Source organism: Leptodactylus fuscus, chromosome 1, assembly GCF_031893055.1.
Source record: "Leptodactylus fuscus isolate aLepFus1 chromosome 1, aLepFus1.hap2, whole genome shotgun sequence".
Taxonomy (NCBI): Eukaryota; Metazoa; Chordata; class Amphibia; order Anura; family Leptodactylidae; genus Leptodactylus; species Leptodactylus fuscus.
In genome coordinates, this window is record NC_134265.1 from 10,682,094 (window position 1) to 10,708,647 (window position 26,554).

At 46.6% G+C, this 26,554-nt stretch overlaps 2 protein-coding genes and 1 long non-coding RNA gene across 3 annotated transcripts in view; all 3 read right to left on the reverse strand.

The window, feature by feature from the left end:
* The window catches only part of LOC142195170 (uncharacterized), a 215,400-nt gene extending 189,395 nt beyond the window's left edge, over positions 1-26,005 (reverse strand). Inside the window, exons 1-2 of the mRNA XM_075264778.1 lie at positions 25,825-26,005; positions 25,515-25,694 (exon numbers count right to left, since the gene is read on the reverse strand). Coding sequence (XP_075120879.1) covers positions 25,515-25,694; positions 25,825-25,902 — 258 coding nt within the window. The 5' untranslated portion in view covers positions 25,903-26,005. The remainder of the gene's footprint in view (positions 1-25,514; positions 25,695-25,824) is intronic.
* On the reverse strand, positions 5,228-16,149 carry LOC142218695 (zinc finger protein 324B-like). The gene is made up of 4 exons (XM_075287584.1): positions 16,078-16,149; positions 5,792-5,915; positions 5,644-5,708; positions 5,228-5,389 (listed from the first exon to the last, which is right to left on the reverse strand). Exons 1-4 carry the CDS (start codon positions 16,147-16,149, stop codon positions 5,228-5,230), a joined length of 423 nt encoding a protein of 140 aa, XP_075143685.1.
* LOC142191228 (uncharacterized) lies at positions 24,220-25,232 on the reverse strand. Its single transcript, XR_012714840.1, has 2 exons — positions 25,162-25,232; positions 24,220-24,344 (listed from the first exon to the last, which is right to left on the reverse strand). It is a non-coding gene; the product is annotated as an uncharacterized LOC142191228 (long non-coding RNA).
* Positions 26,006-26,554: the final 549 nt, after the last annotated feature.

Sequence of the window (26,554 nt, forward strand, 5' to 3'; positions counted from 1 at the left end):
GGACAGGAACTAGGACAATGTAGGCATCGAAAAAAAAAACTATACAGTCATTGGCTGGCTAAATCAGATGACCTTCAATCTATAAGAATAGTGGGTGTCAGTTTCGGTTCAGATGTGACTGTGAAGTAGAGAGGGACAGACGTTCTGCCAGGGTTAGTGAGGAATTATACTTATTTAGGCAGGAATCTGACACCAACAGCTTTTATAAGAGCTAAACTTAGATGTACCTCTGCTTGAAGATTGTATATACACCATCTGTGTCTATACACCATCTGTGTCTATACACCATCTGTATCTATACACCATCTGTATCTATACACCATCTGTATATACAAAGACCCTTGGTTAGGGCTCCAATTCTGTACCACCTTTTCCCCCCAATATACCTTTCACATCTCCTGTTCTCTAACTGTAGTAAGCTAGGTGTATACTTACTATACAGTACACTTGTATACATCTAACATACAGAGGTATTTGGGCGCTCTCTGCCTTGCCCATCTCCTGTTATATACTAGAAATGCGTAAGGCTAGCGCAAAGGGATGAGTACGGGGGCGTGGAAATGCAGCCGGGGGCCAAGGCCGCGGTCAAGCGGTCATTCCGGTAGAGGGGAGGACCAATTACATAAATGATTACCACAAGCAACTGGTGCAGAATATGATGGAAAGGTTTCCATCAACCCTCACTGGCGGCAGAGAGGAGAGTTCCTCCAAGAGGCTAATAACTGCCATCCAGTCCACACTCATCAGGGGAACACTCTCCAAGGTGTGGGACACGTTAATGGCCAAACTACCACCACTGAAGGGGCCTAGTGTCACCAGGAGGGACAAGTATAGGCGCATGTTGCGGGAGTACATGGTCGACCACAGTCCTTTCCTCTCTGATCCCTCTGCACCCTACACATATTTGGTGTAGAAGTTGGACCTGTGGCTGGAACTGGCGCTTGACGCCTTGGAGGTGCTGCCCTGTCCTGCCGCCAGTGTTCTATCTGAAAGGGTCTTCAGCGCAGCCGGTGACATCATCACCGATAAGCGCAGCCGTCTGTCAGCTGACAGTGCTGACCGGCTGACACTGATCAAAATGAACAGCCAATTGATTGACCCAGGATTTGCATCTCCACCAGTGTAAAGCACCCCAACATGAAGTTCCATGTTTCTGCTCCAGCTCACCAGTTCATCCTCCTCCTCCTCCTCCTCCACCATCACCGTTGAAAAACGACATTTAAAACCACCCCATTAAGGCTCACCTCAAGGGCCTAATATTATGCTCCTACAATCCTCAATGCATCCCAAGGGCCTAAAACTCTGCTGGTACAAGGCTCAACTCACCCCAAGGGCCTCAAACTAAGTTTGGGAGGGCTCACACCAAGGGCCTGTAAAGTAATTTTTGGATCATCACATCACACACACATATACAATGACAGTTAAGGGTGGGGGCTGTTTGATTTCCCCCTTGCCTATGCCATCTGTGGTTGTCATGGGCAATGTGATTTAAAGGGGTGCCTGCTAATGTTTCTTTAGCTTAAAATTTGTCTTTCTGTCCATACGAATGTAGAGGAAAGAAGGTTCCCAAGTATTTTTCCATTTCCCATAGAGGTTATATTGAGTTTGGTGTGTCTAGTTGATAGGCTGTGATAGTGGGGTAATCCTGGGACTTGGGTGTGTTAGATGTCCCCAGGCAAGCTTCCCCTGCTGTCCCAGTTGCAATCCAGAGGTGTTGGCATCATTTCCTGAGATGTCACTGTGGACTTGGTGACTCCAATTGGTCGAATTTTGGTTTCCCTGAAACAAGCTTTTTTTCCCCATAGACTATAATGGGATTCAATATTCGAATGAATAATCGAATATTGAGGGTCTATTCAAAGCGAATATCGAATATTTCACTACCAGTTCATCTCTACTCAACAGGTAAAGACAGATCTATATACAGACGACGTCCTGTTATACGTGTCCCAACCCAGTATATTGTTCTCCTCAGTCTTGAAGAATTCCATCGGTTCGGTAACCTGAGTAACTTTAACCCCTTCCCGACATGCGCCGTAATAGTACGGCGCGTGTCGGGTCTGTAACTATGGCGACCGCCCGGGAGCCGGGTGGCCGCCATAGCCGCCGGCTGTCTACTGCTTTAAGCAGTAGACAACCGGCTCTAATGCCTCCGATCGGTCCCCGGACCGATCGGAGGCATTAACCCCTCCGGCGCTGCTGTCAAAGGCGCCGGAGGCGCCATTTTCCCGGCGGCGCATGGGCGCCGCCATTTTGGCAGGGATCGCCGGCTCCTGGAGCATGCTCCAGGGCCGACCCCCCGTTGCCATGGCAGCCGGGAGCCTTGTTAAAGGCTCCCAGCCAGTCTGCAAATTCTCTCTTTTGCAGGCTGGTCTATGCAGCCTGCAAAAGAGATTATGCTTTTTTGCAATGCATTGCAATGCATTAGCATTGTAATGCATTGCATTAGTGATCAGACCCCCTGGGGTTCAACACCCCTAGGGGGTCTAATAAATGCAAAAAAATAATAAAAAAAAAAGTAAAAAAAAATATAAAAAAATATAAAAAGTATTAAAAGTTCAAATCACCCCCCTTTCCCTAGAACAGATATAAAAGTAGTTAAAAACTGTGAAACATATACATGTTAGGTATCCCCGCGTCCGAAATCGCCCGCTCTACAAATCTATACAAATATTTTTCCTGTTCGGTAAACGCCGTAGCAGGAAAAATAGTCAAAAGTGCCAAACCGCCGTTTTTTCACTGTTTTAATTCTGATAAAAATTTGAATAAAAAGTGATCAAAGCAATAACATTTCCCGAAAATGGTAGAACTAAAAAGTACACCCGGCCCCGCAAAAAAAGACGCCCAATGCATCCCCGTACACCTATGTATAAAAAAGTTACGGCCGTCGGAATATGGCGACTTTTAGAAAAAAAATTTTTTAACACCGTTTTGGAATTTTTTTTAGGGGTCAAAATGTAAATAAAACCATATAAATTTGGTATCCCTGGAACCGTACCGAAACACAGAATATAGGGGACATGTCATATTGGCTGCACAGTGAACGCCGTAAAACCAAAGCCCGTAAGAAAGTCGCAGAAATGCATTTTTTCTTCAAATCCACCCCATTCTGAATTTTTTTCCAGCTTCCCAGTACATTATATAGAATAATTAATGGTGGCATTATGAAGAAAAAATTGTCCCGCAAAAATTAAGACCTCATATGGCTCTGGGAGCGGAGAAATAAAAAAGTTATGGGGTTTAGAAGGAGGGGAGTCAAAACCAAAAAACGAAAATCAAAAAATGCCATCGGCGGGAAGGGGTTAAAGTGAATATAACTAAGGCCTTGAATGTCACGCTGTCTGCTGCAGAGGTCGATTCTCTGCTCCACCAATCCTTCCTCTCTTGGCAAACTACCTATATTATATACCTAGGGGTACAGGTCCCCTCCTATCGCTACCCTTTTGGTATTATTTGAACTATTATCCATTGCTAGAGTCCATTGGTCTGACCTGTGTAGGTGCGGCACTTTACGACTGTCCTGATTTGGTCATATTAACGCCTTCAAAATGGACATTTTGAACAGACATCAACTTTTGTACATGCTCCAGGCCTTGCCTATCCAGCTACAGTGCATTTTTTGCACACACTTGTAATCGGATTATTTGGTGTTGGGGCTGCAGAAGACTGAAATTTAGCATCCTGACATGACATAAGATCGATGGTGGAGCAAGTCTCTGTACAACAGGCACTATCAGAGCTGTGACAAGCTATGGGTCGTCATTGAGGCCAAACTGCTCTCGGTGCATCTACCATCTTTGTGTTACGGTTCTGTCTATATATATGAAAAATAATGATTTTTAAACAAGACGGAACCGCTAGACTGCAGAACACTGCAGTGAGGTCCACAAGCCCAGGTGGGCAGCCGCCTGCCTGAATACGCGCGATCAGTTAAACTGCACTGGCAGTGGTGTTTGTGCGGTGAACAGGCTGCAACCAAACCTCACCATGGCTGATACAGCAAGGCTGCCTAGGGTTAACCGTCACCCCAGGTCAGCAACAGAACATGTTCCACAACAGCTAGGAGCTACAAAGTGAGTAGACAGTTAAATGGGCTACTGATTGCCACTGGCAGAGCCAAGGAATCCTACCTAGATCCCTAGAGACTGCTGCTACCTTTAACTGGAACCTGGCCCTAACCTCCTGTCTTAAGGTACTTAGTCAAAGTGTGAGCACCGGGCGGGCGTCAGCTAACACTATATAAAGGCTAGTCCCCGCCCAACAGGGGCGGTGGCATGACGTGACCGATCATGCTCAGTATGGGCAAAATGGGACTTAGCCTCTGAGCTGCTCCAAAATGTCTGAGCATGCTCAGTGGGCCGAAAGCTGGACTTCGACTCCAGACACCTCACTGCACGACGCTGAGGGCGAGGTTTGGATTGGCCCGCAGGTGGCGCTATGTCCTGGACGGGAAGCCTGCGGGACCCCATCCTAACACTTTGTTGTGGACCCCTGCCTCCTGTAGGTGAGACGCTTAGTTTGCTCCTTCCTTTCCTCACACTTCTTGTCCGTTTGGATACCAAAGTGCTCTTATCCTTTCATTTGACGTCTCAATGTTTTTCGCCGAGTCTTGAAGGTCACTGGTTCCTAATATGGAGTGTTAAATATAACGTACAGATGAATCATGTACTTATTGGGGTTCCCCTGCCCTCCTGTGAGTTTTTCCAGTCCTCCCGCCCAGAGACTCTGCTGTCCTGGTTGGAGTATAACCAGCCTTCTTTCCTCTTGCATTAGGCATCTCCTGGCAAACCCCCATATGTCTGTTCTTGGGAATGCAACCTCAGTTTGGACTGGGATAGATCTCTTACCCCATCTTATAAGTTGCCAATGCCCTGCAGTGCACAGGAGAAGTTGAGTCTGTAGGCCCAATTACAACCTACAGTCCTCTTGGAAGGGGGGGGGGGGTCTACTTTTATATTTCTTGTGTTCTTGGCTCATAGGGTTTCTGTTTCTTGCTACCTCTGTTGTATTATCTTTTGGTTTTACACCTTGTCTATTAGAAAACTGTTACTAAACATTGATGAAACATATTCTATACTACATTAGTTCTCATCTATAACAGTATCGCACTATTATTCATGTATTATGTGTATATTAGCTGAATCAGGGAATATATAGTTGGATAATGTGACAGAACAGAGGCTAAAAAATTCTCCACAAAATTGTAGCAGTCGGTGACTGAGAAGAATCAGTGACCCTTCTGTGCTTTATATAGTGGTGACTCCTCACCTGGGCAGGTCCCTGTAGGAATGTCCTCCTCACACTCCTCATCACCACTCACATAGGGCTCTTCCTTTATTCTCATAGATATAGCATTAATGTCACTCACATCTTTATCCTGATGGAAAATCTGTGAAACAAATAATGTAAAAGTCACCGGACAAATGGGGAAGTCACAGAGAATGTTCTAGATCATTAATCCGCATGAAGGTGAAAGATGTCCTGACAGTAGCTGCAGGTCTGTGAGAAGCCGGAGAAACATATTAGATGGCGGCTCAATGACACCGCCCATGTATATAACCATATAATACTGCTGGATACAACAAGACTGACCACAAGGACTTCACAGCCCGTCTACACATCATAGGGAATATCTCCATCTACCTGATCATTCTGTGGAAGAAGAGGACTGGGACATCTCTCCGGTGTTGTCCGCTTACTGGATCTACCTGTAGGAAACACAGACAGGGACTGAATTCATTCTGTACATACAAATAATGGAAGTCCATGTGTATATAGTCATGTCTATTACCTGCTGATGTGAGGGGCTGCTGGTCCTCCATCATCACCTCCTTGTACAGATCCTTGTGTCCTTCTAAATACTCCCACTCCTCCATGGAGAAATAGACAGCGACATCCTGACACCTTATAGGAACCTGACAACACAATGATACAGTCATCACCCCGACCCCTCCAGTTACTGTATAATGTCCCAGCATTCCCAGCAGTGTCACCTCTCCAGTCAGCAGCTCCAGCATCTTGTTGGTGAGTTCTAGGATCTTCTGTCCTTTGATCTCCTCCTGTATCAGGGGATGAGGTAGAGGTCCAGAGAATCGGCTCAGGGTTCCTCCATATCCTTCATACACATGAGCCTGACAGCGCCCACTAGAGGTCTTCTTCACTACTGTGTAATCCTGGTTATGGGGAGACACATTAATAAATCTCACTACATACATGTCCAGAGTCCATCACCTCTCCAGTCATATCATCTGTTATTACTATAGATAAGAATGATGTCATGATGACATCATCAGAATCTCTCACCTCTCCAGTAAGCTGGTAGATGATCTCTAGGGTGAGATTTAATAGACTTTCCGCCATCTTGTTCCTGTCTCTTTCCATCCTTGATGGATCAATCAGGAATATTCTCTTACATAGAAGATACTGAGAGGATTTTATATTGTAGGAACCTGAATGGAGAGAAGATGAGACAATGTAATCACTACACGGAATCCCATGGAATAAATAGAAGAGTTGAGTCACATTATTATCACCACCTCCTACTTCTGACGTCGGTAGCGTGTAGCTCAGGAAGGAAGTGACTTGGTGTGGGCCGGCTTGGTGGGTATATAAGGTGTGTGATAGGCTGAACAGAATCTCATTGTTGTCTCGGGTAAAGGGGAGGATTTATCAGAGTTGGAAATAGAGTTGTAATAGTATTTCAGAGTATAAAATCTACCAATAGAGCTGTTGTCTTATGGTAAGAAGATTGGAACTCACTATGGCCGACTATAGTAACGCCAGCCCCATAGTACAGGTAAATTATCAGTGAGATCAGGAGAGGAGCGGGGGTTGGGGATAGTTTCTGATCATGTGACCTCGGAACAAGACTGAAACCCATTGGTCCATGATGAAGAATTTGCAGGATCAATCAAGTTAAAGATAACTGTAATACAAACAATGAAACCGCACACTCCAAAAATATAAGAAGTGGTGCTGGCATGAAAGGGATCTCCAACCCACAAAGCAGAAGGTAATAAGGTAACAACCCCTTTAAAGCAGCCGAGTCCTGAGACGACTAGAATTACTGGAATCCACAAAATCCTCAGGAAATAAGAGACTTTTTCTGAAGTTTGTTTTAATAAGTTTCAATGTAACTGATTAAAGGTTACAGAGACCTGTCACACTGTATGTATGTTAGTATTATAGTGTGTGGGGGCCACAAGGAGGACATTATAGTGTGCGGGGGCCACAACGAGGACATTATAGTGTGCGGGGGCCACAACAAGGACATTATAGTGTGCGGGGGCCACAACGAGGACATTACAGTGTGCGGGGGCCACAACGAGGACATTACAGTGTGTGGGGGCCACAGGGAGGACATTACAGTGTGTGGTGGCCACAAGGAGGACATTATAGTGTGTGGGGGCCACGAGGAGGACATTATAGTGTGTGGGGGCCACAGGGAGGACATTATAGTGTGTGGGGGCCACAGGGAGGACATTATAGTGTGTGGGGGCCACAGGGAGGACATTATAGTGTGTGGGGGCCACAGGGAGGACATTATAGTGTGTGGGGGCCACAGGGAGGACATTATAGTGTGTGGGGGCCACGAGGAGGGAGACTGAATGTATGAGAAGGGCTGAGAGCGAGCACTTACCTCCTCGGGTGCAGCAGCCGTCTGCTCACAGGACCTGTGATGATGTCATAGGTGTGGGAGGAGTCATGGAGTCACATGATCAGGTCCTGCTGTTATTGCTTCATCTGTGCAGAGCTGTGAGCTGTCTGTGTGTGACGTGTATGTAGTAGAGCAGTCTGTGTGTGATGTGTATGTAGCGGAGCTGTGTGTGTAACGTGTATGTAGCCGAGCTCTCTCTGTCTCGGTCTCTTCTTTTCGCTCCCTCCTGCTGTGTTCTATATAATAAGTGTGACTGGATACAATAATTCCCTTCCTGAGGTAGAGGAGCCGCATGTTGATGAATTCCGCAATGATTGGGATTCAGCAACCGCCCGGGGCCCCGCGGCAGGGCCCGTACCTAACAAAACTCGGGTCGGTCGGCAGGGCAATTGCCGAGAGCCCCAGCACTTGCAGGGGCCCCCTGTCGGTCCTCTTTCAATAGCTGCAGCTCCCTGCACACAGTGTGCTTCACACATATACTTTCCCTATTAGGAAGTATATGTCGGAATCACACTGTATACCTGTAGTGTCGGCTGATAGACAGCAGCCAGCCAGGGAGACTGATAGACGACGCTCCCTCCTCACCCCCCTTCTCTGGCTGCCCTCTGTCAACCAATAAGAGAGTGAGGAGAGCCGAGGAGGCGGAGCTTATCGCTCTACAGAAGTTCCCTGCCGTCCTGCAGCTTACACACGAGAGGGAGAAGTTCAGGAAAATGAAAGTAAAGACAGAACACGCAGGTACAGGCTGGAGGGGGGAGGGGGGTTACTCTGCCTATTACTGTCAGGCATTTGGAGTTATTCATTTAGTTTTGGTAACTCCATGTGCCTCATATTAATAGTAGTTAACCCCATCATGTCCCTCACATTAACCCCCTGTGTGCCTCACCATAAGGGTTACTGATGTGTGAGATATATGGGGGTACTAATCATGAAGATACTTCATTATTACCTCCATGTCTCTCACATATCAGTAACTCTTATGTGAGGCACACAGGAGGTTAATGTGAAGGACATGATGGGGTTAATTGCTATTAATATGAGGCACATTGGAGTATCTTAGGGGGCGTTCACACTACTGTCAGTGTCCGCTGCTAATGTCTTGCACGGACATTAGCAGCGGACACTAGCTGTGTCCATGACATTCTGCATTCATTTAAAGGGGCTCTATCAGCAAAATTATGCTAATAGAGCCCCACATGTGCGTGGATAGCCTTTAAAAAGACCATTCAGGCACCGTAATTGTTATATTAACCCCCAGTTCCATTTTTAAATAAAAGCATTAAAACATATATGCAAATCTTACCGAACGTGCACCATGGGCGGGGATGCACGATGCTACGTCATCTTCAGGCACGCCTGCCTCTTCTGTCTTCTTGTAGTTACGCCCTCTGGTTCCCAGTCTTCTTCCGTCTTCTTGTCTTCAAATCCCATGCCTGCGTAGTAGCGCTTCCCTCCAGAGCACTACTGCGCAGGCTCACTTGCCAGTCCCCATAGAACTACACAAGCGTACTGCACGCTTGCAAACTGCCATTAAGTAAAATGGTGAGTGAGCCTGCGCAGTAGTGATCCGGAGGGAAGCACTACTACGCAGGCGCGAGATTTGAAGACCTCAAGCCGGAAAAAGACCAATAGGAAGCCAGCAGAAGAGACGGGACCAGAGGGCGTCGCTCCAAGAAGACAGAAGAGGCAGGCGTGCCCGAAGATGACGCGGCATCGTGCATCACCGCCCCCGATGCACGTTCGGTAAGATTTGCATATATGTTTTTATGCTTTTATTTAAAAACGGGACTGGGGGTTAAAATAACATTTACGGTGCCTGAATAGCCTTTTTAAAGGCTTCACGCATATGTGGGGCTCTATTAGCATAATTTTGCTGATAGAACCCCTTTAAATGGACATCGGGTGCATTGTTTTACACTCCGTGCCTGTCCTAAAGATGCCCGACTTTTCAAGCAGACAGAAAAAACCTACATGTCGGGTTTTTGTAAGTAGGGCCCCGCCACAGTCAATTGCCCAGGGCCCCGCAAAGCCTGGATCCGCCACTGTTGGGATTCTATCGAGCTCTTCTATTCTGCCACCTATATACACGATGTAACTGATAGTTCGCAGCTTTCCTCCTCATCTTCTATTATCCTATAACCTGGTACTACTGGTCGGAGTTCCTTTGTACTGGAGAGTCCCGGACACTTCTTGGGTCCGCCCCCTCTGTGGGACTAGTCCCTACATAATGATCCCTATTAGAGATGAGAGAATAGATTCTGTAGAAGTGGAATTCGATCTGAATTTCAGGAATGCTTTGATTCGCCAATAATCCAGATTTCCTTGCGCTTCAATGCATCGAATCGCATTTTTTCATAAAATACCTGCCGCACCTGTTAGGATGAGGGGCAGGGAACTCTGGAAACGCGGGATCACCCATAATGCCATGTGTGCAGCTAATCAGCAGCCCCTGTGATGTCATAGCCCTATAAAGACCCTCGGCCATGTTAGGTACAGTCAGTTCAAATTAAGAAATCAGAGAATCTATATTTAAGAGATAACAGTGTGCGTGAGCTCATCCAACGTTGCAGCGCGCTCCTGTCCACATTGCTGGGGCTGCAGTCACTCCCTTTCCGATTGGTGGACTCTGCACATTTCAGAGAACTGATGGCTTGCGCTGAGCCTAGGTGGAAAGTCCTAAGCCGTCATTTCTAGAGATGAGCGAGCACGCTCCATAGAAATGAATGGATGCACCTGGTACTTCCGCTTTGACGGCGGCCGGCTGCTTAACCCCCCGCGTGCCGGCTACGTCTATTCATTTCTATGCGAGCGTGCTGTTCGGATCGGCTGATCCGAACAGTACTCGCTCATCTCTAGTCATTTCCTTTCCGAGAAGGCAGCACCAGCCCTGCACAAATATGTAGAACAGAAGGTGGGCCAGTGCTTGAGCCTATTGGTGTCTGCCAAAGTGCACGGCAGCGCCGCTCTGTGGAGCTGTAACTACGGTCAAGGACAATTGTTCTCTCCTCTCTATGTGTGTGGGACATAAGTGGAGAAGCAGCTAAACTCCCTCCTAGTAATTCACTTACTCTGGAGTGATGTCCAAACTTTAAAGAGGACCTTTCACCACTTTTGGGCACATGCAGTGTTATATACTCCTGGAAAGCTGACAGTGCGCTGAATTCAGCGCACTGTCGGCTTTCCCGATCTGTGCCCGGTGTAAAGAGCTTACGGTGCCAGTACCGTAGTGCTCTATGGTCAGAAGGGCGTTTCTGACCATTAGCCAGAGACGTCCTTCTGTCTCGCGGCGCCAATCACGCTGTGCTGTGGAGCCGGGAGGAACACCCCCTCCCGCTCCTGATAATGCTCGTCCACGGACAAGCTGTGTGAGCAGAGGGAGGGGGCGTTCCTCCCGGCTCCACAGCACAGCGCGATTGGCGCCGCGAGGCAGAAGGACGTCTCTGGCTAATGGTCAGAAACGCCCTTCTGACCATAGAGCACTACGGTACCGGCACCGTAAGCTCTTTACATCGGGCACAGATCGGGAAAGCCGACAGTGCGCTGAATTCAGCGCACTGTCAGCTTTCCAGCAGTATATAACACTGCATGTGCCCAAAAGTGGTGAAAGGTCCTCTTTAACTTTTATTACAAAGGATAGGTAGAAACTCGGGTATAGAAACATAACACATTTACTATTACATACAAGCGTGTAGCAACGCACTATAACACAACCAATATATACACAGACATGTGCATGGAATACAAGAGGCATACAGTACGCTAGTACAGATCTAGGAGATAGCTACAGACCTATTGTTATGACCTGGTCTTCACTATCTCAGCCTGTAAGGTTCAGGTGTGGAGTGTCTGAATGGAATTCTGCGCATGAATCACCTGATGTGCACAGGGGAATGTTCACATTGGGCATGTGGTCTCTGCGGTAGTATTCATGCGTGGATGAGCTGCACCACTGGTCTTTGCTCTAGTGTGTCTTGGCCTCTGAAGGGGTTACATTTCTCTGCATTGCTAGGACTCATTACAGGCTGTGGGCGGTTCTGAGTGCTGCTATCTAGAGATGAGTAAACACTATTCGAAACAGCCGTTCCGAATAGCACGCTCCTATAGAAATGAATGGACGTAGCTGGAACGCGGGGGTTAAGCGACCGGCCGCCAGCAAAGTCTGCATGCCAGCCGTTTCCATTCATTTCTATGGGAGCGTGCTATTCGGAACGGCTGTTCTGAATAGTGTTTGCTCATCTCTACTTCTATGCAATTGGCCTTCTGACTACTCCGGCTTCTGGCTATATAAACTCCGCTTTGCATGCTGTCAGTTGCCGGTCTTAAACGTTTCCGGTGTTCCTGAAATGATCTGTCTGCCTGAAACTGCTTCATTCATCTGTGCCTGAGTCCTGGCCCATTCAGCTTACCTTGTTTTCTGTTCACACCATCTGGATTTTTGTTCAGTATTGAGCACTTTCTTCCAAACATAGTGTTCCGGGCGCAGTGAGTCTGTTACTGCTTGGAGGTTTGGATTTTGTAGGTTTTTTGTGTGATACTAAGTTCTGCTTTTCCTATACCTTTGTATAGTTTTAGTTTAACATTTATTTTCTCCTCTATAGTTTTTGTTCCCTCATATTCACTGCCATTCCAATTGGACACCTGGGCGGGGCTTTCTCTGTATCTGCCTCTCCTTCCTAAATGTGAAACAAGACAGGTTTTTCTGTATCTCTTGTAGGTGAGTTATTTCTCCGGCTGTGTTCGCGTCCACTCAGGTCAGTTAGTTGGGCCACGGCTACTTGTAGTCTGCAGGGCAGGAATTAGGAGTATCACACACAAGATTTTCCATAAGGCTCATTACTCTTGTTTTTGTTTTTCTTTTATGTTTTTTTCCTTACACTTGACTGAGACGTTTGTATCCCCAGACCATTACAGTAAGACCGACCCCCCCCCCCCCCCCAAAAAAAAAAAAAAAAAAAAGTAAGCTGACCTTTTTCATTAGAGGTTTTTTCTTTTATCTGAAATGGATGAAGCGATTAGTTCTTTGACTGAGCAGGTGAAGAGACTAACGCTCCCAACTCAGAAATTAGGTCAGCGTATGAAAGTTCTTGCGACTGCGGGTTCGCTACAATGTGTGGAGCCTAACATTAAGTTACCTGACGGTTTTCAGGAGATTATACTAAGTTTGAAAGTTTCAAAAATAGCTGTCGAACTTATTTTTCTGTTAAAACTCGATCAGGTCATCTTCTCTTTGTTGCGAGGGATTCACAGCAATGGGCATACTCTTTGTCTCCCAATGACCCTGCTTTGCTAAATCCTGATTCATTTTCTGAGACCCTTGACTTGATTTATTCTGAACCTGATGCTGAACGTGTTGCTGAGCATGTTATTATTAATTTACAGCAGGGTTCTGATAACGTGGAGTTATACTGTCAGAAATTTAGGAAATGGGCTGTTCAGACTACAAGGAATGACTCCTCGCTGGCAGCCATTTTCCGGAAAGGTTTATCTGACCTAGTAAAGGACTTCATGTTGGGGTTTCCTAAACCTAAATCTCTTAATGAGTCGATGTCTCTAGCCATACAGGTACGCCGCCGACTACGCCAGAGGAAAAATAATTTGGTGTTCCCTTCCATAGATAATGATTTTTCGGAGCCTATGAAAATTGATCGATTCAAAATTTCTGAACAGCAGATGGATTATCGGCACAAAAATAAAATGTGCTTTCCCGCCAGGAAAAACATCTGCAAGGAGTTTGTATGCTCTCCCCGTGTTTGCATGGATTTCCTCCCATTCTACAAAGACATACAGATAGGAAAAAAAATGTACATTGTGATCCCTATATGGGGCGCACTATCTACATTTAAAAAAAGAAGAAAAAAAAAGTGTTTTTACTAGAGATGAGCGAATGGTGAAATATCCGACTTTTCGATATTCGATTCAAATAGACCCTCAATATTCAACTATTCAATCGAATCCCATTATAGTCTAGGAGGAAAAATGCTCGTTTCAGGGAAACCAAAATTCGACTAATTGGAGTCACCAAGTCCACAATGACACCTCAGGAAATGATGCCAACACCTCTGGGACAGCAGGGGAAGCATGCCTGGGGGCATCTAACACACCCAAGTCCCAGGATTGCCCCACTATCACAGCCTATCAACTAGACACTCCAAACTCAATAGAACCTCTATGAAAGTAGAAAAATACTTCTAAACCTTCTTTTCTCTACATTAGTATGGACAGAAAGACAAATTTTAAGCTAAAGAAACATTAGCATGCACCCCTTTAAATCATGTTGCCCATGACAACCACAGATGGCATAGGCAAAGGGGAAATGAAACAGCCCCCACCCTTAACTGTCATTGTATATGTGTGTGTGATGTGGTGAGACCTCCAAAAATTACTTTTCTGGCCCTTCACGTGAGCCCTTCCAAATTAAGTTAGAGGCCCTTAAACTGAACCATACAAAAATTACTTTTCAGGCCCTTGGGGTGAGCCCTCCCAAACTTAGCTTCAGGCCCTTGGGGTTAGGTGAGCCTTGTAGCAGCAGAGTATTAGGCTCTTGAGGTGAGTTGAGCCTTGGAGTACAAGAGTATAAGGCTCTTGGAATGAATTGAGGATTGTAGGAGCATAATATTACGCTCTTTGCTCTTTAAATGTCGTTTTTCAATGGTGATGGTGGAGGAGGAGGAGGATGAACTGGTAAGCTGAAGCACAAACATGGAACTTCATGCTGGGGTGCTTGACACTGGTGGAGATGCAAATCCTGTGTCAATCCATTGGCTGTTCATTTTGATCAGCGTCAACCGGTCAGCACTGTCAGCTGACAGACGGCTGCGCTTATCGGTGATTATGCCACCGGCTGCACTGAAGACCCTTTCAGATAGCACACTGGCGGCAGGACAGCACCTCCAAGGCTTAAAGCGCCAGTTCCAGCCACAGGTCCACCTTCGACACCCAATACGTGTAGGGCACAGAGGGATCGGAGAGGACAGGGCTGTGGTCGGCCAGGTACTCCCACAGCATGTGATATAAATAAACAATAATAATATACTTTTCCCTCCTGGTGACACTAGGCCCCTCAGTGGCGATAGTTTGGCGAGGGGGTGCCATTAACGTGTCCCAGACCTTGGAGAGTGTGCCCCTGATGGGTGTGGTCCGGATGGCAGTTGTTAGCCTCTTGGAGGAACTCTCCTCTGTGTCGCAAGCGAGGGTTGATGGAAACATTTCCATCATATTCTGCACCAGTTGCTTGTGGTAATCACTAATGGGATTGGTTCTCCCCTCTACCGGAATGAAAGACAAGATGTTATTTTTATATGGGGATTGAGGATTGCAACAATCCAGTATTGGTTGTTCTCCATGATGTGTACAATGCGTTTGGCACTGGAAAAGCAGCCCATCATGAAGTCAGTCAAGTGTGCCAGACTGTTAATCGGAATGACTTTGCTGCCCCCACCGGAAGGGTCACTCTCCATTTCCTCCTCTTCCTCCTCCCCTTCACCCCATCCACGCTGAAGCAATGGGACGCACTGAACTTCCCCGCTAGCCTTGTGTATGGGAATGACATCATCTGCCACTTCATCCTCCTCCTCCTCCGTCATTACACGCTGAGAAGCTGACAGGAGTGTGCTCTCAGTATCTAGCTGTGATGGGTCTGCTCCTGTCCCGGACTCCTCAATGCGTTATCCCTGATTGCGATGAGGGATTCTCGCATCACACAGAGGAGCGGGATGGTTACGCTCACTAATGCGTCATCACAGCTGACCCTCTTGGTGGACTCCTCAAAGACGCGTAGGATTTCACATCAGTCTGCCATCCATGGCCACTCATGGTTGAGAAACTGAGGGAGCTGATTTTGAGAAACCCTTGGGTTTTGTAGATGGTACTCCATCAAAGGTCTCTGCTGCTGACACACCCTGCTCAACTTCCCCCATAGATTGTAAGCCCTCGCGGGCAGGGCCCTCTACCCCACTGTGCCAGTCGGTCACTGTTAGTATTATATTTACCTGTATATTTGGTGTATTGTATGTAACCCCCAAATGTAAAGCACCATGGAATTAATGGTACTATATAAATAATAATAATAATAACATATGGTATGTTGCGTTCCAGCATGTGGTCATGTCGCACAACAGCCGGTGTTCAGGCAGATGTAATCATTGCTGGAGGGTTTTCAGGCTAACAGCGGCTACTGTAGACTTACGAAAGTGGGCGCACAAGCGTCGCACTTTCACCAGTAGCTCAGGCACATTGGGGTAGGTTTTTAAAAACCTTTGCATCACTAAGTTGAAAATGTGGGCCAGGCATGGAACTTGTTTGAGTCTGGCAAGCTCCAGAGCCGCTACCAGTTTCCGGCCATTATCACACACGACCATGCCTGGGCCCAGGTGCAGCGGGGATAGCCACATTGCCGTCTCCTCTAGGATGGCATCCCTCGCCCCGGGGCTATTGTGCTGCTGTCTGTCGCCCAAGTTGATGAGCTTCAGCACGGCTTGCTGACGTTTCCCCATGCCAGTGCTGCAGCGTTTCCAGCAGGTAGCTGGGGTCGATGTAATGGCGGAGGAGGAGGAGGGTTTGTGAGAAATCCTGCCAGGAATCTTTGGCGGGGAGAGGAGGTAGACCGCCCCAGTTTGCGATCCGGTCCCAGCCTCCACTACATTCAACCAGTGTGCCATGACTGAGGTGTAGCGTCCCTGTCCACATGCGCTTGTCCACGTGTCGGTGGTCAAGCGCGGAACTCAGGGCCCGCATGATGTTATGGGACACGTGCTGGTGCAAGGCGGGGACGGCTCACTGGGAGAAGTAGGGACGGCATAGGGAGGTGCCACAGCTGCTATCAGGTCACGGAAGGCCTGAGTCTCCACAAGCCTAAACGGCAACATCTCCAGGGCCAGCAGTTTGGAGATGTGGCCGTTTAAGGCTTGGGCATATGGGTGGCTAGCGCTGTACTTCTGCCTGAGATCAAACGCCTGGTAAATGGTGAGTTGCTGCAGTGTTTCCAGCTTGCAGCTGGCGTTGATGTTACGATGGAGGAGAGTTTGTGAGAATCCCTGTGTTAGGACTGTTCAAAAGGTGTGGCCATGATCTCACAGTCGCAGCCTGTTCCACTGTTTCGGCGCAGTCCAGCATGCATGGGGTTAATCCCCTTGCAGCTGATAGGCTTGGTCGGTCTGCTGACTGCCACGGGTGTCAGCCTATTGGCATCTAGCTTGGACACCTGGGTGGGTTGATCGGTCCCACCTTCCTGCCAGTTAAGGAGGCTGGTTTGGTCGCCGGTGCTCTAATATCAAAGCAATATCCACATGGTGTTTGTACAAGAGATTAGTTGGCAGTAAGCTGCCTAGTTAGGCAGGTAGGCAGAAATTCCCTTATGAGTTAAAATTGTGGGTTCCCTTCCCTTAGTTATTGTAAAACGCCTACCTTAGGCAGTCTGCTACTTGTGGTACTACAGCTGTAGTACCACAAGTCCACTGTCCAGGTGTTGGTGGTCAAGTGGACCTTAGAGCAAAGCGCAGAACTCAGGGCCCGCCTGAAGTTATGGGACATGTGCTGGTGCAAGGCGGGGACGGTACACCAAGAGAAGTAGTGACGGCTAGGGGTAGCAGAGCGAGATGCCGCAGCTGCCTTCAGGTCACGGAAGGCCTGAGTCTCCACAAGCATAAACGCCAACATCTCCAGGGCCAGCAGTTTTGAGATGTGGCCGTTTAAGGCTTGGGCATGTGGGTGAGTTGCGCTGTACTTCTGCCTGCGATAAAACGCCTGGGAGATGGAGAGCTTGGGAACAGGCACATGATGGTGCAGGCAAAAGGAGCAGAGGCAGGAAAAGGGGAGGATGAGGGTGAAGTCCCCAAAGTGTCAGAGGCAGATGTGGAAGTGTCCTGGATGGTGGTCTGGACTGCAGTGCCATCACTGGAAACAGTGGAAGAGGCATTGGCGGCAACGCCGGACGACGATTGTCCTGCGTTTACTCTCTCCCACTGAGCCCAGTGCTTGCCTTCCAAATGACAGTGCATACCTGAGGTGGTCAGGTTGCTCTTCTCAGAGCCCCTATTCAGTTTTGAGTTGCATAGTGTGCAAACCGCACTTAGTTTGTCCTCCGCACATACCTTTAAAAATCTACACACCATGGATGGACGTGGATAGGGAACATCTTGGACCTTGCTGGCTCTGGCCTGGTTTCTGTGAAGCAGCTGTACTGTGCCTCTGGACATGCCTCTAGCCACCTTTTTTGGTGCTGCGCTTGCCTCCGCATCTACACTGCTTTCGCCGCTAGACATGGGTGGACAGGGGTGTCCAGGTCGGGTAGGTGGCCTCATCATCCACCACCTTCTCTTCCAATTGCTCATTCTGCTCCTCCTTCTGCACACCGCACATAACCACAGCCTGCCCTGATGGTAACTGTGTCTCGTCATCATAACTGAGGTGGAGAAATGCTGGTTGCGGGTCCACAACCCCAAAATCGACTGGAGATGGCTGATGCTCCAGTGTTTGGACATCAGGACAAAAAAAATTGTCTGTTAGCTCCTTGGATTCGGGAAGTGGTTAAACAGTCGACGAGTGGAAAAGGACCCGAAAACAGCTCCTGGGAGGGGGGAAAGGGTGGGATGATTCTGCTGGGAAGATTGGGCATGTTGGGAGGAAGGAGGGGCAGACTCTTGGGCAGGAACACGACTGGAGGTAGTGCCTGACTGGCTGGTGGAAAAGCCGCTGGAAGCATTATCTGCTAGCCATTGTAACACCTGTTCCTGGTGCTCGGGACTCGTTAGCGTTGTACCGTGCACCCTGCTTAACGTTTCCATCAAGCCATGGATTGTGGATGAGCACAATGCTGGCTGCCCCTCACCAGTAGGCATTGCATCCGCAGTAGCTTGACCGTGGCCTGGGCCCCCAGCTGGATTTCCACGCCCCCGTCACCTTCTGCTAGCCTTACGCATTTCAAGATGCATACAAGCATTGTGTATTGCAAGTATATGCGGTATATATTTTGAGCGTATAGCAAGTACGGTCTATACTGTATGGAAAGTATACCCCTTGCTTCACACCCGTATGGGACAGGTATATTGGGTGCCCAAACCAATGTATACAAGCGTATTTTTTGAAAGTATCACGGTATATATTTTGAGCGTATAGCAAATACGGTATTTACTGTATGGAAAGTATACCCCTTACTTCCCACTCATATGGGACGGGTATATTGGGCGCTAGTAAGATTGGGCATGTTGGGAGGAAGATGGGGCAGACTCTTGGATAGGAACACGACTGGAGGTAGTGGCTGACTGGCTGGTGGAAAAGCCGCTGGAAGAAATATCCGCTAGCCATTGTCACACCTGTTCCTGGTGCTCGGGCCTCATCAGTATTGTACCCTGCACCCTGCTTAACATTGCCATCAAGTCAGGGATTGTGATGAGCGCATGATAATTAGAGATGAGTGAACACTGTTCGGATCAGCCGATCCGAACAGCACGCTCCCATAGAAATGAATGGAAGCACCTGTGACGCTGACTTTGCCGGCGGCCAGCCGGCGTCACAGGTGCTTCCATTCATTTCTATGGGAGCGTGCTGTTTGGATCGGCTGATCCGAACAGTGTTCGCTCATCTATAATGCTAATGTTTCCTTAGCTTTAGGGCCCCTTCACACGGAGTAAAGGCGCATGTATTTTGGCAAAATACGTGTAAAATACGACTCCCATTGACTTCAATGACATTTTTTTTATACGTTTAAAAAAAACACGTCAAAATACACGTCGAAATACACATGTAAAATGTAATTTAAGTCAATGGGAATCTTATTTTTACACGTGTATTTTTACACGTGTATGTTGCCAAAATACACGCGCGTTTACTCCGTGTGAAGGGGCCCTTAAACTGTGTTTCTGTCCATACTAATGTAGACGAAAGAAGATTTCCAAGTATTTTTCCACTTTCCATATTGAGTTTGGTGTGTCTAGTTGATAGCAGCGCCACACCTCCCATGAGGCGACCTGAAGCGACCGCTTCAGGCGGCGCTATGCCAGGGCCTCGGGAGGGTGGCATTTTTGCTGACCTAAGCCAGTCCAGGACAAGCTGTTTCATCCTTGTTCTTTTATTTTTGTTGAAAACCATAACTTTGAAATAAAAAAATAAATAAAAGTAGAGGCCACAAAAATACCGCTTGTCACCCCAGGCCTGCCAGGAATAAAGGACTGTCACAAACATGCAGGTGTAATTCCAATTCAAATAATTTATTGATATTGTCAATGAGTTTAAGACAAAAGAACCCGAGGTGAGCTCTCTAAGATTTAAAGAGGACCTTTCATCAGATCGGGCACATGCAGTTTTATATACTGCTGGAAAGCTGACAGTGTCAGAAACGCCCTTCTGACTGTAAAGCCCTACGGGACCGGGACCGATACCGCTTTACACCGGGCACAGATCGGGAAAGCCAATAGTGCGCTGAATTCAGCGCACTGTCAGCTTTCCTGCAGTATATAAAACTGCATGGGCCCGATCTGATGAAAGGTCCTCTTTAAGATATGAATTGGGGGTTGCTTTTTTTTTTTTAAATTTTCTGTGTGAGTTCGTAGATGTGCAGTTGGAGATGACTTTTGGTTAATCTTACTTTTCATGTGTATATTAAAGGGGCTCTACCAGCAAAATCATGCTGATAGAGCCCCACATTTTATTTTAAAATAAAAACGTAAAAAAGAATGTTATCTACTTATGGATTGTGCACGCTGGGCGGGCATTCAGGGTGTGTCTTCTTCTTCATCCACGCCTCTTCTTCCTCCGATGTCCTCGAGTCCCGTCCTCCTCCGGCGCTCCCGAGGCCCTGGCATATAAAAAAATGGCCTGGGCGCCTGCGCAGTAGCCGTAGTAGAAGCCGCATGCTACTGCGCATGCGTCCAGGCCATTTTTTTATATCAGTGTCCGCTCGCGAGCGCCAGAGGAGGACGGGACCCGAGGACATGATTTGGCTGATAGAGCCCCTTTAAAATGGCTTCTCTCCTGTGTGAGTTCTTTGATGTACAACAAGACTTGGTTTAGCAGTAAAACATTTCCCACATTCTAAGCATGAAAATGGCTTCTCCCCTGTGTGAGTTCTTTGATGTTGAACAAGATCTGATTTACCAATAAAACATTTCCCACATTCTTGGCATGAATATGGCTTCTCTCCTGTGTGAGTTCTTTGATGTACAACAAGACTTGGTTTAACAGTAAAACATTTCCCACATTCTAAACATGAAAATGGCTTCTCCCCTGTGTGAATTCTTTGATGTTTAACAAGATCTGATTTAGTAGTAAAACATTTCCCACATTCTGGGCATGAAAATGGCTTCTCTCCTGTGTGAGTTCTTTGATGTACAACAAGACTTGGTTTAGCAGTAAAACATTTCCCACATTCTAAACATGAAAATGGCTTCTCCCCTGTGTGAGTTCTTTGATGTTGAACAAGATGTGATTTATAGTTAAAGCATTTCCCACATTCTGAACATGAATATGGCTTCTCCCCTGTGTGAGTTCTCTGATGTATAACACCTCTTCTCTGTCTTTTATTTTGCTTAACAGACTGTGATGAATTAGAAGAGAGATCTTTCTTCTGAAGGGCTGAGGGTATATCTGGGGTAATGACATGTTCTTCATATGGATCTTGTGTGATACCGTGATCCTCTGCTTTATAATCTGTAGATGTCAGATGTCCCTCTGAGCTCCTGGTACAGTCATCTGACAAGAAAAAAAACTGATGATACTATTATCAAATAACATAACCTTATAAGTATATTCCTCACTGAGCAAACGACAGTAACGCGGCCTATTTCATTAGTATTTACTGTGCTGTGACTGATGTCAGTGACAGTCTCAGTGGCAGATACCACCGCTGCTCTAGGTCACTGTAGAGGTACAGGTAGTGGATGAAATAAGCGGGCCCACCCAGTCACAGCACTAAGGAAAAGGGGTGGTGGCAGTTACACTGATGAGCAGAAGGGTAACAATGTTTAGAACTTGTGACTTTCAACCTCCATATCTCACCGTCCACTACAGCTCAGAACGTGAGACTACCAACATCTCATAGACAATCATCTTGGCCATCTCATACAGAAATTAGACTTGCAACTATTTAGCATATGATTAGTTATGCAGATTATTCTCATGAAACTTCCCTGTTACCATTTTGTTCCTAAAAATCTAAATTTTAATTATTTTGGAAATCCACCTTTGGCTTTCAGCACTGCCTGAATCCTTATGGACATGCTCTGGATCAGATTCAATTTTGTCTCGACTGAAATCGCATCCCAGATTTCTCCTACATGTTCCCAATGTTGGTGCATACTGGTCGACTCACTTGGGTAAAACTACAGCTTTTTTTTTTTATCAGCTCTACCCACAAGTGTTTGATTGGAAGTTTGATTTGAAGTCTGGGGACTGTGATGGCCAATTCAGAACCTCTGCTTTACTGTCATTGAACCATTTCTTCAAATCTCGACATATGCTTGAGGTCATTGTCCTGCTGGAACACTATGTCATCCTTCTCATATCCATGGTACTCAATTGTACAAAGTAACTCGTATTGTAGGATAGTCACATATAGCTCAGTAGTGAGACCACCATCAGTCCTGGTAAAGTATACAACCCCATTGTCTGTGAAATAACCCAATATCATCAGGCTTCTTCCAACAAACTTGACAGTAACTTTAATTTCTCAGTTTTAGCCCCCTTATCCCTTAAAGTTTTCAGATAAATTTGCAATCAGAGTCCAGTCTATTGACTTTCATCTCATCACTGCAAATCACCTATTTCCAATCTCCTACTGTCCACTTTTCGTACTTTTTTTTGCAAACTTGAGCCAATGCTTTTTCTGGCTATATTGGGTTTGAGGCTTCCTCATCTTTTGGGCAACCATTCCAAACTTGTGATCTCACTATTACAAAGCATACGAGCCACCTGCACTACCATGTTTGTCGCTCCACAACTGATAGATCTTGTGGTGAGCCAACTTGTTGATATTTTGCCTGAACGTTCAGCTCTTGTCTTTGGAATGAATGGACGGACTTAATTTCGTATTCTTCCCACTGTCATGGCACTTACATGTTGCAGTTTGGCAACTTTCTTGGCCCAGAGACCGCAATTAATGAGCTGGATGATGTTATTTCTCTTTCCTTGGGAAATCTTCTTCACGGCTGATACTTGATTTGAACCAGTGACCTTTCACTTGGGAAATAAACCTAATAAGTCCCTGAGTCCCTTATGGGAGTCTCACGTTCCAAGCTGTAGTAGATGGTGAGATGTGGAGCCTGAGGGAGTGGAATATATTGGGTCATCATTCAGTGTTTTTGGTTTAGTTTGGTGATTTTAGAAATGTTTATTATAAAGTTACATTTTAGGCCTTTTTGGGGCTACTTTTCTGATTAATAATGGTGCACAGCAGGTTACTATACTTTGGTACATATTGCTGCTTGGTTACACTGGTACAAGTTATCGGCTTCCTTTTTCCTTAGAGCGGTGACCGGGCCGCTGACAGCACCAGCACTGTTCTGATGGCGGCCCTGCCTGTCCCTGGTAGATCACCTTGCTCACGTTACATAAAGGACATTCATCACAATCTCATTACAATTTCGGCACCTAGAGTAGTTTATCTTTTCCCAACAGAAGCCACATTTAGGACCGAACATCAAGGCCCTTATTTTGTACTGCTAAGTCCAGGCCTCTGACTACATTACTAGTTGTCCTGTCCTGATATAGATCGTCTTATCTGGACGTCTCTTCTAAGATTCCAAAGTGAAATAAGTCTCAGAGCCCAAACCACAGGAACACAATCCCTGGCTGCTTAAATATGGCCACTTATGTGGAATAATACTGTAGGATGCCATAAATCTTACTGTATTACACCCCATACACACTATAGAATCCAAACCACATCTGCTGGATTTCCCAGCCTGAACTCACCGCGGATCTGCTGTCCCATACAGTATGTAGTAGGGTCTGTGGAGTCACAAGGAAGCAGGGACTCCTAGCGTCATAGATCACTAAGATACGGGGAGTCCTGGTGTGTGGACAGAGTTCAGGCTGGGAAATGTGACTGATGTGCAGACCAGATTTTCTAGTCCGGATTCCATAGTGTGATTGGGGTCTAAGGTGAGGTTTACACAGTGACATTTGTAGAAGCTGCTTCAGGAATTCAGAAGAAGAATTTTCCGCTTTACCAAATCAGCCCCCGAATCTCCATCAGATTCCTTACTGGCCAGGCCGGATTTTCCACCTCTCATTTATTTCCATAGAGATCTGAGGTAGAATCTGCCTGAAGATCGAGCAGGAGGATTATTTTTCCGCTACCTGAAATAATCTGCTATATAATTCTGGTAAATTCTTTCCCTTCACGAGGACTGACAGCCGGTGAGGAAGAAATTTGCCTCGTTCACATCGATGTCAAGTCCATATTTCTGCTGTACGTTCGATTCTATACTACATTTATTACCCCCTATAGCGGTGTCACATTTATATTCAGGTATTATTAGTATTTTACCTGAATCCGGGAACAACAAATAGTCTAAACAATGTCTGAATAGAATCAGTGACCCTTCTGTGCTTTATATAGTGGTGACTCCTCACCTGGGCGGTTCCCTGTAGGAATGTCCTCCTCACACTCCTCATCACCACTCACATAGGGCTCTTCCTTTATTCTCATAGATATAGCATTAATGTCACTCACATCTTTATCCTGATGGAAAATCTGTAATACAAATATTGTAAAGGTCAGTAGACAAATGGGGAAGTCGTGAAGAAATGTTCTAAATGTGTTTTTTATCACTATAATGACCTGACAGGAGGAGTTATCTGAAGCAAAAAGCAGCAAATCTGAAGCTGGACATAGATATTAGATGACGGCTCACTGACAACTGCTAGAACCTCATACACATGTATACTCAGCATGGCTAGATGTGCTTCAGGATATTTCAGTGGAGGAGATCAGATTCTATCAGATACAACCGGGGTTACTTGTCTCATGTAGAGAAATTTGTTAAGTAGTCTCTTTGGTTCCACATCCCAAACAGAAGTTTCCATAGCCAGAAGATTGTGAAAAGATCCAGACAACATGTAATGTCTATGGTCAGCTTCATCCTCCGTCTCCACCTCTCATTAGACAAATATAAAACATCTAAGGACTCGATCACACGGGGCAACAGGGGGCGAACTCTGATGCTGAATCCACCCCCTCACAATAGAGGTCTATGTAGACCACTAGCTTCCTTTTTTCCATGAGCGGTATGTTTCGGTTCGCGGAAAAAAGAAGCAAGCTGCCCTTTCTTCAGGTGGATTCTGCTGCTGCATTCATTTGGGCCTACTCCGGAGCGGGAAGCTGCGATTGTCAGAAGCCGCGACAGTCGCATTTTGGTCCTATTCTGACACGGCTTCCTGCATCAAAATCAGGACCAAAATATGCGGTCCTGTGCCCCACATGAACTAGCCCTAATACTGCTGGATGAATCAAGACTGACCACAAGGACGTCACAGCCCGTCTACACATCATAGGGAATATCTCCATCTACCTGATCATCATCCTGTGGAAGAAGAGGACTGGGACATCTCTCCGGTGTTGTCCTCTTACTGGATCTACCTGTAGGAAACACAAACAGGGACTGAATTCATTCTGTACATACAAATAATGGAAGTCCATGTGTATATAGTCATGTCTATTACCTGCTGATGTGAGGGGCTGCTGGTCCTCCATCATCACCTCCTTGTACAGATCCTTGTGTCCTTCTAAATACTCCCACTCCTCCATGGAGAAATAGACAGCGACATCCTGACACCTTATAGGAACCTGACAACACAATGATACAGTCATCACCCCGACCCCTCCAGTTACTGTATAATGTCCCAGCATTCCCAGCACTGTCACCTCTCCAGTCAGCAGCTCCAGCATCTTGTTGGTGAGTTCTAGGATCTTCTGTCCATTGATCTCCTCCTGTATCAGGGGATGAGGTGGAGGCCCCAGGATTGGGCTCAGGGTTCCTCCATATCCTTCATACACAGGAGCCTGACAGCGCCCACTAGAGGTCTTCTTCACTACTGTGTAATCCTGGTTATGGGGAGACATATTAATAAATCTCACTACATACATGTCCAGAGTCCATCACCTCTCCAGTCCTATCACCTGTTATTACTATAGATAAGAATGATGTCATGATGACATCATCAGAATCTCTCACCTCTCCAGTAAGCTGGTAGATGATCTCTAGGGTGAGATTTAATAGACTTTCCGCCGTCTTGTTCCTGTCTCTTTCCATCCTTGATGGATCAATCAGGAATATTCTCTTATATAGAAGATACTGAGAGGATTCTATATTGTAGGAACCTGAATGGAGAGAAGATGAGACAATGTAATCACTACACGGAATCCCATGGAATAAATAGAAGAGTTGAGTCCCATTATTATCACCACCTCCTACTTCTGACGTCGGCAGCGTGTAGCTCAGGAAGGGAGTGACTTGTTGTGGGCTTGTGGTTATTGGTAAAGGGGACGATTTATCAGAATTGCAAATGGGATGATTATTGGCTTTTGGGCCTCGGGTGACAGTATTACTCAAATAGTACAGGTTGTGAACTGTTTCTCCTGGGAGCAGAATGGCAAATCCAAAAGTAAAGAAAGATCCAGCAGAACGTGATGTGGAGAAAACTTAACTTTTAACCCTTTCCCAACATCCGCTGTAATAGTACGGTGCATGTCAGGTGTTTAACTATGGCGGCCACACGGGAGTCAGCGGTATTCCTCCGATCGGTCCCTGAACCAATCAGAGGCATTAACCCCTCCGGCGCCGTGGTCAAAGGCCACTTTTCCTGGCGGCGCATGGGCGCCGCCATTTTGCCCGTGATCGCCGGCGCCTGGAGCAAGCTACAGCGCCGACGTCACGTTGCCATGACAGCCGGAGCCTTGTAAAG